Below are 19,750 nucleotides of genomic sequence, written 5' to 3'. Positions count from 1 at the left end.
CAACACTGCTGTATTTATTTTCCGCATACAAAAATAAAATTTTCAGCCACTATGAAGAGTTCTCTACTGAGTAGACCCATTCACTGTTGGTTGCTTCTTACGGCAAAATTTGCTGTCATAGGCCAGATTCATGTACAGAGGATGGATGACATTCATTCACAATTGGAAACAGAATAGTTATGCTCAGAAAATTGTTTTTATAATACAGTACTGTAGTTTACTCTTATTTCTGATACATAAAAAGCCAAGAAATGATTTAGAAGAGCTTTGAGTCTCCCAAATGTACCTCTGAGAAGTCACTGAGCTCTTCTCCAGAGCCTCTACAATATCTAATGTGACCCTACAGGGTCATTTGATAAGATATCTACAGCACCAGTGCTGATTGTGTATGAATCCAATCAATGACAGTGGATTATTACCTTAAGGAGCAACCAAATGTGATAGATCACAAAAGTATTTAACCTGCACAATCTCACATATCATTCTAGTTTGACTTATTTATATTAAAGATAAATAATATATTAAAATAAAAAGGAAAATGAAAATACAGAGTAAAAAATAGTTAATAATGAGGAAATAAGTCAATATACAGAACAAGACATACCAGGTTATCAATGATTCCTTCTGCAAAATTGTGTCTGAATACTAAAGCCTCCGAGATGATGTCTGTTCGATGGTCAGATGAAAATCGCATGTGATCAACTTTTTTGCCTTTCCTCATAGTTATGATGAACTCATTAGGAACCTATAGGAATTTGTAAATCTTATAATTAGTTTATTATTAATTTAGCAGATTTTACAGAATGTATTAATTATTATAATTTAAGATGAAACTCTTAAAATGTATAATACAATAGAGTACTACATTAATTTTTAATCTATAGTATCTGCTTCTTAATTGGTAAACATGATACAAATAGAAAAAGATTTAAATATACAATAGATGCAGAATTAAACATGCTAAAACTGCCACACACACACACACACACACACACACACACACACACACACACACACACACACACACTTAGGTAATTACAAAGAGATTTTAGTTTCCTGTGAATGCTTACTTGACCAACACCCTTGAGGGCCGGGGTTATGTTGATAAAATCATGGTAGTACCACTGGTTGGTCACCTCCATACTACCTGGGTTATAGGTAGTGATGCCTGCATTTCCCACGCTGAAGATACGCTTGTATCTAAAAATATTGGTGTTATATTAATAGCAAAACCTATATGATGTGCTGAAAATTATATTTCCACACAACTATTCAGTGTTAACAAATAATTTTACATGATATGAACGCTACAGATTTCTTTAAACACAATCGTGTCCTGATGACGCATTATGCGGCATAAAACCAAAAAAAAGCAGAGTAGGTAATGACACAAACGGCGTCATGCATAAATTTTTGCATAATCTTATTATTAAGTATAAACGTTGTAAGTGAACAAGTTTGACATTGGGTTGTGTGCTCACTGGCCATGCTTGGCCTACCTTCTGGTGTAATGCAGGTGGCCCTGCCGGGCATGCAAAAGTGTTAATGTAACTCGGCTCTTGCCATAATTTTCTGACATACCTTTAATGACCTAATATTTCAATCAATGAGGCCAACAAAGAAACAATATCACAAATAAACTCTCCAGTATAATTTATAGTACAGTATAGACTAAGTAAAACATTTCAAAATATAAATGAAATATTTTAAGAAATAATTACAAATTTGATTTAATTGGAATTATTTTATATGATGACATGACAGTCTGAATTTCCCAGCTTTCCCCTCCAGAACACCATTTGTTTCTGTTTAAGAAACCAAATTTCAAAGGGAAATTCAGTGGATGAATTTCAACCATTATTTAGAGGGATGTCTTATACAAGATTCAGATTTTCATTGAATGGTGTTCAGTCTACAGGATATTTGGATGGGAAGGGATGGGCAGGGAGGGTCAAGGAGGGAGAGAGGGAGAGGGAAGGGGAGAGAGGGAGAATTAGGGGGAATATAAAAATATAATTATTAGCCACTGAAAATTATCTTCATATTTAAGAAGAAATGTTTTTGTCAATAATTATGAACAGTAACTACAGTAATATGTATATTTCCTTAATGTACACAATCCACTCACTTGCCCTTCCATGCAGAGTGTTTAGTAACGAGGTAACAGGCCACATCCTGGTTGTTTGTCCCCATGGTTCACCCCGCCACACTGTACAAACAAAAAATTGGGTCAATGTAAGAAACATTAAAATATTTCCCTAATTACTGTATTACTTTTAAGATAACTTCTAGCCATATTACAGGAGGTACTACAAGAATTACTGTACTTGTGTAACAAAATTTATTTTTAGTGCTGGATATTTAACACAACCCCAACAAGTCTCAAATCTTATGTGAGTACAGTATCACATTGCATACTTACTATTACAAGTTACTAAAATAAGACAAGAGAATGAAGGATGCATAGACTGAATTTTCCTAGACTGCCAGAAAGCTTTTGATACCAACAAACAAATAATGAACAAGATTGAGATGCAACCTGGATAATAGGAAATACACTGAACATGATAAGAGAGTACTTGACAGACAGGAAACAAAGGGTCATAGTCAGACAGGATACGTAGGGTTGGAAAGGAGTTAAAAGTGGGATCTCTCAGAAATCTGTCCAAGGACTGTTGCTCTTTCTAATTAACTTCAATGACCTACCAGAGGGAGAGAGTTATAAAATGACTCTTTTTACAGATGATGCAAAGCTAATGACAGTAAGAACTAAGGAGGAATATAGAGTACTACAGAAAGATCTTGACAAACTTCAAGAATAGGCAGGCAAATGGCTGTTAAAATTAAATATAAAGAAGTAATGAAGATGAGAAAGGGAGATAGGAGACTGGTTAGAAACAACACCTTAATGGTAGACATTCTGAAAGAAAAATAAGACCTGGCAGTGGATATAATCCTAACAACTCCAGAAGCTCATGTGAACATGATAATGTCAGCCGCAAAAGGGAAGTTGGTAAATAAAAGCACAGCATTTATAAATCTAAATAAGGAGGCTTTCAGTGGAATGCACTGAAAGTAGCAGTCAAAGGAAACTTGCATTTACAATATCAAGAACAAACACAACACAGACCTTGAGGTAATACATATCAGGAATAAAAGACTAGAATTTTGGACATAAAGAGCTAGATTTCACTCCCCCCATTGACATTGACAGGCAAGTACTTATGACAGTATCACATTCTGTGATACTATAGTGACAGGAATACAATGAGAAAATTGAATAGTTGAAAAGTTAACATAATAACTGTATATAACATTAATAATAAGGTAAGGTGCTGATAATGAGAAATTATACTGGTTATAGTTCGAGAAAGTACCGTATGGTACTAGGTGACATAGTAGCCCAAGGTGGGTGCCATGGTAAGGAAATTAAGTACTTAAGCACTTCTACTTTTGAATAAAGTATACAATCAGTAATTTTTTACTTCATTAATAAATTAGGAATGGAATTCCATATATTGGATCCTTTTATTTGCATGAATTTTTCTGATTGGGAATATCAAAGATATATGATGAGTTTGGTTGGTTATAAATATTAATATCACTATTTATTTTCTAATTCTTTTCTGAGACATCTCTCCCCTGTATTATATAATCAAGGTACTGTACCTCCCATTATAGGTATCATAAGGTACCTATTAATTTTCTTCAAATTTTCTTACAATGTACCTGTTAACTTTCTTCAAATTTTGCTACAAATTATCTACTTAAAGTTATCTGTTAGATTAAGGACCTGCTTGAAATGCTATGTGTATCAGTGGCTTTGCAAGAATGTAAAAATACGATTGCTATGTACTCTCATAAACCCAATGTACCTTCTTGTATATAAATAAATAAATAAAACAATAAAATACATTAAAGTTCACATCTCTTTTTCTCTATGTTTAGACAATAAGGTGATGGCAAATATGTTTGTGATGTGTCCACCTTCTACTGAAATAGTATTTTGCAGCAAGAGCAGCCTGGATTCTCCATAAAAGATTAGTACTATACAGTACTTTTTAATACTATTATTTTAGCTGTCTGTAGTTTAGATTAGGTAGGAATAAAAGACCTGGTAAGAAATATTATGTCACTTATGTTATGTCACTTATACATTAAGTAACAACCCCACATGTATGTAGTTTGTTGAAATAAGTGAGATCTTGTGATCAAACTTGAGATATTGTATCAAAGCATGGAGGACCTCACCTTCAATATATCTGCATTGGAAAATGTTCAATGCATAGCAACAAAATCATCCCAGAACAAAGTCAATTCTCATACAGTGGTAAAGGTACAGATTGAGGGCCTCGGGAGTAACATTACTGTAAACCATAAATGACAGGGCTGATCTCAACAAGAAGTTTAAAATACTTAAAAATTTGAAGATATTAATATGAACCACGGGGTGGTTCATATTAATATCACCCAGAGTCCAGACTCTGGGTGATAATATCAATAGGTACTATATTTCCTATAATTAATTACAGTGGCACCTCGACTTACGATTGCCCCAACTTACGATAATTTTGAGTTACGATATACAGTAAATTTGATCGGAAAATGCGACTCGACTTACGATAGTGTTGTCGACTAGCGATATTTGTTGATACACGTTCGGGTCAACCGAGCGCATGATTCCCAGTCGCATGGGCCGCCCTTCCTTAGTTTACTAGAGCTGCCCGCTTAGTGACAATCATGCTTATAACAAATTATATATATATTTTTTTTAATTTTTTGCTTTTTGAACATAAAACTGATTATTATATATCACGTCATGGGTCCCAAGAAAGTCAGTGGTAAGGTTCACCATATGAAAACAAGTATGAGGATGACCATAGAGGCAGTACAGAATATCCGTCTCAAAAATAAAGAAAATGTGAGCAGCATGGGAAGAACTGTAAACTTTTGCTGAAATGACTCACCCAAATCAAGCTGCAGTAGACCGTTGCCATAACCTTTTCAATGACACTGTGATGCATCACTACAGACAAATGTTAAAATGAAGGGAAAAACAAGTGTTGCTAGACAAATTTTTACCGAGACAAACTAGCGGTGAACCACAACCAGGTCCTAGTGGTATGCAGGCAAAACGTAGGACAGAGTGTACCCCAGAGAAATCCTCACTGCCTGATGTTATAATGGAAGGGGACTCCCCTTCCAAACAGTAACACCTCTCCTCCTCCCCCCTCCTCACCATCTTCCATACGCCAACAGGAGTCATCAGTAAAGGTAAGTAATAACTTTTATATAATTTTGTAATGAAGATTTGGGTGAATTAGGTATAAAATTTACTTTGAAGTCAATTTTTGGGGGTGTCAGGAACAGATTAATTCATATCCCTTTATTTCTCATGGGAAAAATCGTTTCGACTTACGTCTCTGGGAACGAATTACCATCATAAATCGAGGCTCCACTGTATTACCTTATATATTGTGAGTGGAAAAGCTGTCTTTACAGCAGAAAGCACTAAATGATTAAAGAACTTTATACTGTACAAGAAGAAAGTGTCACCAACATGAAACTGGAATAAACTGGTTTCTGCATGAATTGTCCAAGGGATACACTTTTAATTAAGTTATCACAAACGGGCTCTTGGCTTCTCATGGACCTATATCTAACATAACAAGAATATCTAATCTAGGCAAAGGTTCATGCATAACTGGATACACATGTGGTAATCACAAACATATGTACAACAATTGCATATGTGCAGCAATTTGAAGTACAAAGAGTCGACTAAAAACTGCAATTTTAGGCATAATAGTAAGAAAATTCAGTAAAGTAACAATAAGTACTGTGCATTTGACTAAGCTAGTGATGCATCCTAATAAAAAAATAAGCTATATTGAACTGTATTAACAATCATATCACAGTCAGTCTATTACCTGTATCCCTAACTCTCTGTTCTCTAGCACTGCAAGTTTCTAAATTAACATATGATATATATGGAAGGCACAAACCATACCAAGGGTTTCACATCCATTACTAACAAAAAAAAAAGTGATTAAGTTTCAGCTAGAAATGTGCAGCATATTTTGTCATACTCTGTGTTCTCTATCAACATAAGGAATGTAGTTGCCAAATAAATGTTTTTTCTATAAGTGACTGTCGATATCTGAATGCTTGCTGTGCCTGATCAAGATAAGCCTAAGACTATTCCTGGGTATGTCAACAAATTTCACACAATTTAAAAGGAAATAACTATATTACGCAGACCAAACAGTTATCAGACGGATAGCGACAGCAGGTTTCAGAAGCTATACGTCAGGGAGACAAAACCCCTCGGCAACAGAAAACCAACTGAAGCAGCAGACAAAAGTTGCTGACAGTCAACTCTGCGGAAAGACTAATTAAACCCCGCTCAATCCCAGGTGAACATGAACCTCTGGTTCAGGTAAAGTCAGGGGGCAACACACACAAATGTACCTGCTGTAAAAAAAAAGCTTATCGCTCGTCTGACGCGGAGAAGAGGGGTTAATATCTTGCCATATTTGCCCTGGGTGACAGCTCCTTCTCCCGTGTTTACGGTGGGTGTTTTGCTGGGAGGATCCCGTCTTCTACACCCGCCCTCCGCACCGCCGCTTTAACTTTATCTCCAAATATTACTATGTATTCTTATAACAAACTTATTATGCGAAAGTATACGCTATAATTGTTTGATTATGAGTAAAATGGTGATATATAATAGCATTAGTTTCTTAGACCTTATTATGAATAAATTTTGGATATCCATCACGTGAAGAAAAAAAGTGTCTCGATTTCAGGACTGTATATTCAACCATTTCGAAAATTATGAATTATTAATGATGATAAATGCAAGGGAGTCACTTCAACACTCTACTGACAGCACATGCCAGATATTATGCCGTTTGCATTTTAGACTTCATGAAAATTGGTCGGAGGGTTTGGGTTATAGGCTATATTTCTTAAAACATTTAATTTAAGCCTACCCAGACCAGCCTATGTTCGTCCTTTACCCCAGACCATTCCCCCTACAAGTCTCGGTGAGGCTAGCCACAAGCATCTGGCCTCCGACTTTGGACAGGTAGGCATGCCTCTGTAATCCTTTACACCACCGCACACGGGATGGGTATGGGGTGCATAATAAAGAAAGAAATTGAATTGAAATTGAATTGACAAAACACCGACAACACTTTTTCTTGGTATTATATCATTCAAGTTTGGAGAACAACTTACAAGAAGCAAAACTTCTTGTAAGTAGCATCGGGTACTTACACGGAGTCAACACGTACAGAGGTCAAGAGCTGATGCTAGACTACGGTGTTTGATGGGTAAAGGTCTTGCATGGAAGCTGTGGTCAGCGGTGGGAGGAGTCTCGGTCTAGTATTACGTCGTCACGATACCCTCCTCCCTCCCTCACTCTCAGCTTAACTTACGTCTTCTCTACCCAGTCCTAGCAACACAACGTAGAAATACATAACCAATTTCCTCACTCTCAGCTAAAGAAACAGTACGGTGCGTATAGGTAAATAACCACATATAACGTGTACACAGAGCCCAGTAGGCTCAGGAAGCTGTACACCAGTTGATTGATAGTTAAGAGTTAAGTTAAGTTGATTGATAGTTAAGATAGTTCTCATCTACATTAATGACCTTCCAAATGCCTCCCAACACCTCAAACCAATTCTATTTGCTGACGACACAACCTTCATTTACTCCAGTCCTGATCCCCTTGCTCTAAATGCCACAGTAAATACTGAGCTAAATAAAGTCCATCTGTGGCTAACTGCCAACAAACTCACCCTTAACATTGACAAAACCTTTTATATTCTGTTTGGCAATAAATCCTCTAATCAAATAAATCTCAAAATAAACAATACCCAAATTTGTAACAAATTAGATGGCAAATTCCTTGGCATTCTCATTGACCACAAGCTTAATTTCCAGGGACACATTCTAAACATATCAAAAAAAGTTTCAAAAACTGTGGGCATTCTTTCTAAGATCAGATATTATGTACCACTCCCTGCCCTGGTGACTCTCTATTACTCCCTTATCTATCCATATCTCAACTATGGTATTTGTGCTTGGGGCTCTACTACCCAAAATCACTTACGTCCTCTAATTACTCAACACAAAGCTGCTATTAGGACAATATCCAATTCTGGCCCCAGACATCACTCGGTACCCCTACTTAAATCTCTGAATATGTTAGACATTAAGTCACTGCACATTCTCTCATGTGTATTATACATATATAAAACGCTAAACTATAATGCCAATCCTGATCTCAAAAGCTTCATAGAAGGTTGTATCAGAACCCATGAGCATCACACCAGAAATAAATACAGTTTTGATATTCCTAGAGTACGACTTAATCAAACTAGAAATGCTCTACAAATCAAGGGGCCCAGAATGTGGAATGACCTTCCCAACCATGTTAAAGACTGTACCTCTCTCAACCAGTTTAAGTTAAAAGCGAAGCTATACCTAATAAATTCCCTGTAACCTACCTTACCCTTCTATTGTCAACCAATGTCTGTTTTTTTCTTTAAAGAGCGCTGTTTGTCGACATAATTGTATTTGTGCTGCTTTTTCATCTATGTTTTCATTTCTTGTTTTCATTCTACTCATTATGCTCAATTAGTATTAAGCTTGTCATTTAAGTTTATCATGCCCGAAACGCTTTGCGTAATAGTGGCTTTAGGCATTGTATGTACTAGCTATACCTATAAGTTAAACAATCCTTGTAAATATTTATTGTATGTATGTACCTTACCTAAATAAAATTGTATTGTATTATTGTATTGTATAAGAGGCGAGACCAAAGAGCCAGAGCTCAACCCCGCGCAAGCACAACTAGACGAGCACATAGTTTAGTTTCTGTCTGTTACTTGTCATATAGCCAATCCATTAGCTCCTTCCATCTTCACGTCGTTCTTTATCGGAACACCTTCCAGTATATACAGTAGATTGAATTGCGTAAAAATTCCTGACGGCTCAGGGTTTCCTGTGAAGCCCTCTTTTGGCTAAAAGATCTTCTAGGAATAAGCCTTGTAGTTCTGTTGGGCCACAGAGCCCTATCCTCTCTGGCTTGACTTCTACTGTTGGAAAGTCGAAGCGAAATTTAAACCTAAGCTAAAAGGAAGTTAAATATTATAATTTAAAGATGCCAATCACGACGATCGTTACTATGTCCTCAAATTGCTTCTACTAGTCCCAGAACTAAGAGGCATGAGTTACGAGAAAAGGCTGCGTGAAATGTACCTTACGTCGCTGGAAGACAGGAGAGCTTGGAGAGACATGATCACTACCTACAAGATTCTGAGAGGAATCGACAGGGGAGATGAAGATAAATTGTTTAACACGGGTGGTACGCGAACAAGGGGACACAGGTGGAAATGAGTACCTAAATGAGCTACAGGGACGCTAGAAAGAACATTTTCTGTGCCATAGTAGTTAACAGGTGGAATGAATTAGGCAGTGATGTGGTGGAGGCAGACTCCATACAGTTTCAAATGTAGATATGACAGAGCCCGGTAAGTTCAGGAATCTGTACACCAGTTGACCGACAGTTGAGAGGCAGGACCAAAGACCCAGAGCTCAACCCCCGTATGCACAACTAGGTGGGTACATAAATGCCAGAAACCTGGTGAATAAATCTGATGCACTGTGTGCATACGCTGAGACCAAGAATTCCATCATTGGCATCAGAAGGCATATTGAAGGGAATTTCAACCTCCCAGGGTATCATTCACCAATCAGAAAGGACAGTTCAAGAGCAGGTGGCTTTATGTGAAAGAGGACCTGAGTGCAACCACCAATGACGAATTGAACACCATGGGTTCGTCAGTCTGTATAGTACAATATATTAGCTAAAGATGGTAACAAATTGACAGTGGGACCTAGTATGATACAGGGAAGACACAGCAACAGCAGAGAAAGTTACTGATCTGCATCATGTGATCAATGCTACATCACAAACCCAAACTTTTATAATGGGGAACTACAACCACGAGACAATCGATTGGGTAATTCTAACATCACAATCTGAACAATTTCTTGACCTGGTGCAGAACTCCTTTCTCATACAACATATGACAGAGTCCACTCGAGGTAACAGCATTCTAGATCTTGTGCAACATCAGAAGAGGGCATGATCGATCAAATTCAGATAGGGGAAAAAGCTCACCCCCGTCGTGAAATCACAATATTCTAAGATGGATTACAATTACAGAAACACACTTAAAGGTCCAGGATGATGTCTTTTTTTAGATTACCATTGAGAAGACTGTCAAGGAATGAGAGTGGAATTGAAACACCCCTCCTGGAGGGAGCTGATAGGTGAACATGACATGGAAGTATCACTAGCAAACCTCAAAAAAGGTCATTGCTAAACTCCTTCAAAAATGGGCTTCCTGTCCTCATCGAGGCCACTAGTGTTAGTGGCCCTCAGGTAAATTCAGATTAATTGTTAATTTATCATACAGCCAATCCTAGCAACAGTACTTGAATTTACCTGAGTGCCACTAACACACTAGTGGCCTCGAGGAGGACAGGAAGCCGGTGACTTGTCAAAGGTTCCTCCATTTGCCCTCATGATGCTATCAAGCTGGATTTTATAAGTGCTGCAGTTTTGGCATTTATGGCTTCGGCAGGTAAGCAGTTCCATGGGTTTATAACGCTACTGCCAAAGAAAGCATTCTGGTCAAAGCAGAGGGCCAATATCAGAAAATGCCACATATCCAATGAAGTCACAGGAGCTCCCAAGCCAAGTCACCCTTTTCGAAATCAGGTGCGACACATAGGATGGCATCTGCTGTTAGCTGAGTAGGCACAAGTTGTTCAGTATGCGCACTGCAGCTACAATCGTTGCCTCATTACCCTTGGGAACCCACTTTTCATTTGCATAGCTGCTTGTTTTGCAATAGGGTTTCTGGAGTATTTTCTTCTGTCGAGATATTGTACTGTAGGTTTCTGATCCCCAGCTCTCTTCTTTCGTTGAGGGAACCAGATTCTGGTCCTGGCCCCCAGTAGGCAAGAGTCTCTCTCAGAGACTATGGTCTAGCATTCATCAAGCATCTATGAGTCTACTTACAATATCTGTACATCTTCCTCAATCATGGTGGTATAGTTTACATTGATTAAAGTTTACAAGCCTTGTAGCACCACTCACAATCTATTTAATAAACATAAACTAAGCTGCCATAATTGAAGATGTACAGGTTTTGTAAATCAACATTTTAGTAATTGATGAGTCCTAGACCTGGTACATATCTCTAAGACATTGCTTGACCAGTGCTTAGCTTTAGGAAGCTACTGAGGGCACCCCTCCCTGAAATAATAATAGGTTTCTACTAATAATATTGATAACTTTCATTGTTTTACAAGTGACAGATTTAGGGACAAAATTCTGGAGGTAAAGTGCTGGTATGTTTTGTTAAACTGGAAAATTAGGTGTTACAAGTAAACCTCCTTGAATTGTGTCATAGTATCAGTAAATTTCTTGGTTTGAGAATTTTAGTAAACCTTAAAAGAACTTAATTAATATGTAAGTCAGGATGTGAAATTTGTTAGTGATGCAGCTTTCTGACTCCTAGATACATATTTGTTGCTAGATGAACAGAGGTATCAGATATAAGGGAATGTGCTCAAGTTTATCCTGCGAGGGACTGAACCCAGAATTATTGAGTTGTGAGCAAACAACTGATCAATGTGCTATAGGATGTCCCAGAGATATGCAATTTCTGTGGTCTACTGTATACGGTGAAACTAACGAATGTTAACTTGTGGATTCAGTTACTGCCTGATAGTGAAGCAGTCTAATGAAGTAATTTTCAGTATAATGACATTAAAATTTGTTTATTCAGCAATTGTAACAATGAACCAAAGATAACTGAATCGACCTTTTAATAAATGTACGACCATACTGTAATTTTGAACATTCATAAGGCTCTCTTGAGATGATTTTGGGGCTTTAGCGTCCCCACAGACCCTCAACCAGACCTCCATTTTGTTACACACCCCCAGGGAAGCAGCCGTCTAACTCCCAGGTATCTGCTAGGTAACAGGGGCATCAGGGTGAAAGAAATATTTTGCCCATTTGTCTTTGCCTCCACCGGGGATCGAACCCGGAACCTCAGGACTACAAATCCGAAGCCCTGTCCACCCAGCTGTCAGGCTGTCATAACCAATTTCATAGATTGTCAGTAATCATCACAGTGCAAGATGTGAAGATTGCTGAAAAATACACAATACTGTACTGCATTGTTTGCCATGGGTAGTGAATTTTACACAAAGTCTTATCAAGTTGAATAGCTTTCTACACTTCTGGTGAGGAGCAAAATCACTTTCCTTTTCTGCTGGGTAACAAAGATATTCACACGATTGTATGTGCAACACGCTTAGCAACTTTTACTACTGAAAAAATCTCATAACCATAGTTATCTGTATTCTTTTGACAGTATAATTATTAAGACAATAGATCAGTTGCAGAATGCTGACCATGGCTGCTCTACAGAGTAGTATATCAGATTACATTTGCAATTAGAACCTCATTTAGGTCTCTTTTGTACAAGATGGGAAATAACAAAATTCTTGCAACAGCAATTGGCACCTGCTCATGAATATAACAAAAACAGTAGTTCAGTAACTGCTCTCTAGTATTTTAAGGGCTTCTTCAGATCTAACCAATAAAGTACAGCATAGCATTAACTTTGCCTATAAAAAAAATAATGATAATTGTTAAAAATTTTATGGACAAATTTACCATTTATTTGGGTGACAATACCTTAATATAAGCATTTAAGCCATGGGTAGCTCTATACATAACTTTACATTATTGTCCAATGAAGTATGCCAACTTAACACAGGCAAGTAACAACAGAAAAAAAAAGGAAATATACAGTACTGCAATAATCTCTTGTATACCCACCAAATTCAAAGTAAACAATAGTACTATTTATTAAAGAAAACCCCGTGAATAGTTATTTAGCAAATGTTTTAAAGTGTTCCATCAGTAGCCTTTAACAACTGAATGTATAATTGTTGTAACGTCAAGAAAATACTGTGCACGAAAAACTTCATAAGACTAAAGACATCAAATATATAAACAAAATTATGCTCTGTAAGCTTTTATTGAGTTTAGCTGACCCCTGCATGGTCTTTGTCCCCTAAAATTAACATTTTTCTTCAAGATGCTGATGAAAGCATTTCAGGCACAGGAACATAGATGGGCACATTATAGCAATGGTAAAGCTGCCGAAAAAGATTAACATGTCGGTGAAATTCTTGGTGCAGTAATCATGGGCACATAAGTCATTTTCCTACTATACTAGCCAAGAAAATGGTTCACAATTCTTAACAGATCATGTTATATTATTAATTTAAAAATAAAATTGTGCATTTTACAAAGATAAACTTTTGGAAAACCTTATTAAATTTTATACAAATTTAAAATGTTAATTATAGCACATGTCATTGGTTGCAAATAATTTTTGTGACTTCTATTGTACAATTTCTTAATCTAACAAGCAAGCAGTCCCCACATCTTTCAAAATCAATGAGCCAATTTTCTTAGTAACTCCATACTATAAAGCCATTGATATTTGTGATGCTTCATGCAAGTAAAGTAGTATTAAATAAATAAGAATTAAGGGGTCACTATTAATGTTTAATTTTGAACACCCGTTAAATGAATTAAATATGATTACCGAGTATCCATAACTTGTGTATAATCTTTTCACAAATCGAGCAGAATCTTATAAATTATACCAACTTGCATTTCAAGTACAGGACTGTATTTCCTTCAAGAAGCTCTTCTGAACATATTACTTTGCTACAGTTTATCAAGTTAATTTTCTCAAGTGGCGAGGTATATTGTCTTTTCTGACTTTTCTGGATGGGGTGGGTAGGAGGCTGAGCAAGAGGTTCCTTCCAAGCATCAAGGAACAAACACCATCATAATACTGTATAAAGGAAAATACTGTACTTCCTGGGAACTTTCAGTAGTATGATATTCAAACCCAGTCAAGTCAAATTAAAAAAAATAAAAAATAAAAATTCAACTGGACAGCCTTCATTAAGTGAAGCTCATTAGGGTTGAAATGCATTAATGGAAAATATCTTGTTAGCACAACAAAATGCGTGTTCATAAAAAAAACAACTAAAACATAACAGAAAAGACTGGCTGTCACAAAGGATAACAGGATTGGACAACAACACAGGAAAAAGTGAAATGGCAATATAATATAAAAACAGGTAAATGATGCAAAAAGTACTGTACTACAAATAAACAAGATAAAATAATGAGAAAACAGAGACAGAAAATTGTGCTCAAATTAAATGGATAAAAGAAGACAGGAGTTAAGGAAGGTGTCAAGGGTAAAAACAACAAAAAATAATATATACTGTATAATATATATATATATATATATATATATATATATATATATATATATATATATACATATACAGTATATACATACATACACATACACACAGTACATATAGTTGCACTAAAGAAAAGTTATTAGATTACACTAAGTCTCCAGGTACCATATTATTATACTCTTAACCCCTTTTGTTTTCATTAAAATGTTTTACTGTTATTTAGTACTATACTGTATTAGTCATGCCCCAACAGTAATAAGTTTTGTTAGCTAAGTTAAAGAAAATAATTGTTTACGCTATCTGCCAACACTACTAGTATAGGACAATGTGTATGTGTATGTATATGTATATGTTGTACCTAATAGCCAGTGTTGCCTAACAAGCCAAATTTTGTGAAATATTTAAATTTTCAAACTAATTTTCTTATGAAATGCTAAAGTTTTCATTGTATTATATATGAATGTAAGTTTAGGTTCAGTCAAAATAGAAATTTGATCAAACTTAACCTAACCTATCCTAACACAAGCTAATATTACTAAGTCAGTAATTCATGTTCCTAATAGATATTCTTTTAATTTTATTTATATATACAAGAGTTCTTACATTCTTGAAAGTCACTAGCACACATAGCATTTTGGGCAAGTACTTAATCCTAATTTCCCCCAGAATACGATCCCCCAATTCATTTAACAACCAGGTACCCATTCACTGCTGGGTTACCAGAGGCTACAGTTTAGGATCGGCAACCAGCGACCCTCCCAGGCCAGGATTTGAACCCAGGCCAAAGAGCTTGCAAAACACCGGGCTAGTGCTTTATCACTGTGCCACGGAGAATACAAAATTGTTTATCTATTGGGACACTGGGACTGGGACTGTTTCTATTGTTAGAAAAGAACCAATCTGGAAAGAAATATTTTAAAATAATGAAAATCATTCTGCCTGTTAGGCACATTGGACCTTGCATATTAAGCAAACAAGTGTAGTTCTGACAATTAGGCACAACATACATACATATTATATATGTATGTATGTATACACTATATATATGTTTATGTATATGTACACTATATATATATATATATATATATATATATATATATATATATATATATATTTATATTTATTACACACACACAGTGGTATCTCAGTTTTCAAATTTAATCCTTCCCAGAGACAATTAAAAAATCGAAATGAATTTTCCCATAAGAAATAAAGTAAATTGAATTAATCCGTTCCACACCCCAAAAATATTAACTAAAAAATACATTTTATACAGACTAATACTCATAGGTACCTTACCTTTAATGATGACTCTTGGGGTATGGAAGACAGTGAGGAAGGGGTAGGAGGAAAGATGCTAGTGTTTGGAAGGGGGCGTCCCCCTTCCCTTATAACAGCAGTGATGACATTTCTGGGGGTACTCTCTTACATTTTGCAGGCATACCACTAGGACCTAGTTCTGGCTCACTGCTTGCTTGTCTTACTAAGACTCGGTTTATAGACACTTGTCTGCAGGAAGACATCACATTCTCACTATGAATGATCTCTTGTTTTTCCTCTATCATCATCCTCAACTATTTTCTTAGGTTGAACTTTAGCACTGACTTTCTTGGAACCCATGGTTTGATAAATAATTAAACTTTTATATTCAGAAACCAAAAAAGGCCAAAAACAATGAAATTCTTCACAAAAAATACAAGCGCAGTTGTCACTAGGTATGAAACACTAGTAAATTGAAGTGCGCCATGTGCTCGGTCAGCCCATATGTGTATCAATAAACTCGAACACCAAGACAAACTTTAAGTACCATGTCAAAATTTTTGAAGAAATTGAGCTCGAGAACTGAAAAATACGGAAACTGGCATTCGAAAACCGAGGTGCCACTGTATGTTTGTGTAATAAATATATGTATGTATATGTGTGTGTGTGTGAGGGGGGAGGGAGAAAGGGGTGAGAGGTGAGGTGTGTGGAAAGGGGAGGAGAGAGAGGAGGAGGAGGAAGAAAGAGAAAAAAGAGGGGAGGGAGGGAAAGTGGGAGAGAGGGGTTAAAGAGGAAAAAAAATTCTATCCCTGAGAGTTCACCAGAAACTCAAATGCTTGTCTTAATACACATTTGCACTTAAATCATAAATACATTATGTTAACAGCAAATGGGCATAAAGGCAATAAGTAACATGTGTTTCATAATGTCATAATTGATTTTTACTTAACTATATTTCATGTATGATAATGCACATAAAAACAGGTTCCCTTTCTGGTAACAAAATTCTCATTAAGCTTGATGTTTATTGAATATAAGGACAGCTACAAACTGTTACTTAAAACATATTGCAGGAATATGGAAAAAAGTATAAAACGAATGTTCACAGTAGCAGTTCATAATGTCCAGTATCATATCACACTTTTCATACTTGGGCTTCCACTTATTTGTCGAGACAGGGCCATGACAGTGCTCCACCCACACTCACTTCAGGCTTAATTGACATTCTTATCTAACTCCTCAGATGATTGGGTAGGTGCCACTGTCGTCCCCCAAGCCCAAGTCCTGCACAATGCGAGAACTCAACACTGAGGTATTCAATCTTTCACGGGGGTTCTACAGAAAACATATAGTCAATTAACATGGCAGAGTCAAGCTAGGTAGGATGAGCTGTACTGAAAAAATGTTGATTTACTGACCTGAAAATACACAACAGGATGACACCCTTTAAACAGTTTACTAATGCACATACTGTATTACTTCAACTGCATTGTCACCTAAAACGTTTTGTTGTCCCAAAAATTCATGCAAGCCTAACAAACACCTGACTGTGCATCTGAGAATAGTAATGAACAAATACTATAAGAGCAATTTTTGGCACAAAACAAACACTGGAAATAATGTTAAGAGTGAAGGGTGTACCACCTGGAGGTTAGTCTAACGAGCTGGATAATCTCGTCTGGTTTAAACATGTCGAAACAGAATGAGAGTTCCTTAATAAGCAGCTCAGCTCTGTGCTTTGCTCGAGATATCATATATTGCCTAAACTTAAACATGGCTGGTAACAATTAGAGGTACCTTGAGCAGGCTCTGTCCATGAAGTGAAGAGCCCAGTACTACACTTTCACTGGATAACCGACAGTTCCGGCAACTTCATCTCCCCCCCCCCCTTCCATGATCAGTGAGCAAAAAGTTTACATAACTCTCAACAATTTATTAATAAAGAAAGAAAGAAAGAAAGAAAGAAAAAAAAGAAAACTCAGTTGCATTCCCATTTTGTGCTGCTGCACATTCCACCAAGTGTTTTAAGGTTCAATACAGTAATCACATGCCTAATTCTAATTTCAGTATCTAAAAAATATGACCTATCTAATATGCTTGATTTTGATAATTCTATGATGAGATCCACCTTCTCTTCCTCTTAAAAGTAGAACCCAAATTCGTCGTCATAGTGTTTGCTTCAGATGGAGCGTATCGCAATTCTGGGCAACACCAACAACCACAATTAATTAAGCAGGTGACCATCAAATTTGGATAGGGGCAAGGTCCTACCCCAAATGTATTCAACATAAAATAATACATTTTATTCATTATAAAATAATATATTAAAAAAAGTCTTGAGGTGAAATTTGGAGGGTTTCCTCTGTTAAAGAACTACCATCATAGTCTTGCTCAGGACCAACTTAAAGAAGCCAACTTTGATGAGACGATGCCGTCGGATGATAGCCAGAAAGCTGCAATTGAAGCTGAATTCAGGGTGCGAAACAAAATCCAAACTTTCTAAAAGTAGGGTTTGACTGAGTAGTTTAATATCTATAAGAGCACTGTGGATTCGAGTAAGGAAAGGCAATCTCTCCTTCCTGTCTTAACCTCCACAAATTGTCATATTCCAGACAACTCACCGAAGTCCACCCCGAGCAAGGTGACAAACTACCTCTGTACTAATGCTCTTTCAAAGGTATAAAATACCTGTTAACAATTGGGGAAACATTACACTTAAACCATTTTATAAGATACTAACTGCAAAGTGAAGATATGCGAGTTTGAAACCTTGCTTTGACATACATTGGTGAAATCAATGTCTACGATATGCCTATGAGCTTTTTCACGATTACTCTTTCCCTGGGGCAAGTTTAAGAGGTTTCACCGATTATTCACACTGTGACCCTGATCAGATATAATGCCACGTGGATGCCAAACATTTAACCGTCTAGCATCTGGTCCCAGTTTCTTACACTACCAAAACACTTAATTGCACACATCTTTGCAAGTTTATTATTTTGAATGTATATGTATATGTGTATATATATATACATACATACAGTATATTATATATTATATATATATATATTATATATATATATATATATATATGCATATATGACACTTTTTGATTAATGTATTCACATTTGAAAACCAATTTTCACTCTCTTTAATACAATGGTCACATTGGAGACCACTGTCACTTTTAACTTGTTTGCCAACAATTGTAAGATATTTCGATATCAGTTCCTTACAGGCTGGCAGTTGTTGCTGTCCACACTTAAGACCTTTTGTGATATCTTGGGAATCACCGCCACACCACTATTTCCTCCTTAAAACCTGAAGGGGAAAAAAGGTTTTAAAATTAATATTCAATTTTAATTGAACATTGTAAAAAGGGACACACATTTTAATATCTTTAAAGATGCAGGGTATGAATTTCATTAAAAATTTTTTTTTTACTAGATTAAAACATGTTCTGGAGTCTGCTTATGTGCTATCCCCTGCCTTAGGTGAATCAGGCACAAGTTGATAAGGGTTCAGAATGGATCAAAATGTGATCGCTTTCATTTCATGTGTGGATTGGGTTGTCTCAAAACTAGGACATTCTCTGGCATGCATCACCTTCTCCAAAGCCCATAAATGCTTTTAATCTTCCAATTTGCAATACAGTACTGTTTATTGTACATTTTTTTAACATACAAATATTTGCAAATTATCACCTTTTATAACCTCAAATTTCAGCAGCAAGAGGATATTTATGCATCAAGCATAAAGCCTCTGGTAAAGATGTAAAGTTTGTAAGGCTGTTTATTTTCAATCGGTACAATTTTGTTACCTGCACATATCCGTTAATGATTGTTCAAGTTGCATGGCAAAAAAGAATCAATTAGTTTGATAGTTGTTCAGGTGTGTGCCTGTACCCATACCAGTTTAGTTTAAATTGGCCTAAGAAAGCAGTCGTGAATAATCACAGTAATTATATTTGCATAGTAGTTCAGTGCCTTGATACTTTGTCATTTAAATACAGTACTAGTACAGTATTTGCAAATTATTATTAGAAAAATGCAAAATTTGTTACTACAATAATGGTTATGAAATAGAATTTTCC

At 36.2% G+C, this 19,750-nt stretch overlaps 1 protein-coding gene across 6 annotated transcripts in view; it reads right to left on the bottom strand.

Moving 5' to 3' along the window:
* The window catches only part of Rme-8 (receptor mediated endocytosis 8), a 56,954-nt gene extending 49,654 nt beyond the window's left edge, over nucleotides 1-7,300 (bottom strand). For 4 of the 6 annotated variants that reach the window (XM_045755133.2, XM_045755135.2, XM_045755132.2 and 1 more), the window contains exons 1-4: nucleotides 6,472-6,597; nucleotides 2,129-2,209; nucleotides 1,071-1,200; nucleotides 605-745 (exon numbers count right to left, since the gene is read on the bottom strand). In XM_045755133.2, the coding sequence (XP_045611089.2) occupies nucleotides 605-745; nucleotides 1,071-1,200; nucleotides 2,129-2,193 (336 nt within the window). In that variant the 5' untranslated portion in view covers nucleotides 2,194-2,209; nucleotides 6,472-6,597. Of the gene's footprint in view, nucleotides 1-604; nucleotides 746-1,070; nucleotides 1,201-2,128; nucleotides 2,210-4,967; nucleotides 4,996-6,471; nucleotides 6,598-7,281 lie in introns of those variants that run through there. The other 2 variants (XM_069321178.1, XM_069321176.1) reach the window with 2 other exon arrangements.
* Nucleotides 7,301-19,750: the final 12,450 nt, after the last annotated feature.

This window comes from Procambarus clarkii, chromosome 9, assembly GCF_040958095.1.
Source record: "Procambarus clarkii isolate CNS0578487 chromosome 9, FALCON_Pclarkii_2.0, whole genome shotgun sequence".
Taxonomy (NCBI): Eukaryota; Metazoa; Arthropoda; class Malacostraca; order Decapoda; family Cambaridae; genus Procambarus; species Procambarus clarkii.
Note: the sequence above shows the minus strand (reverse complement) of the source record. Positions and strands in the feature narration are given on the sequence as shown.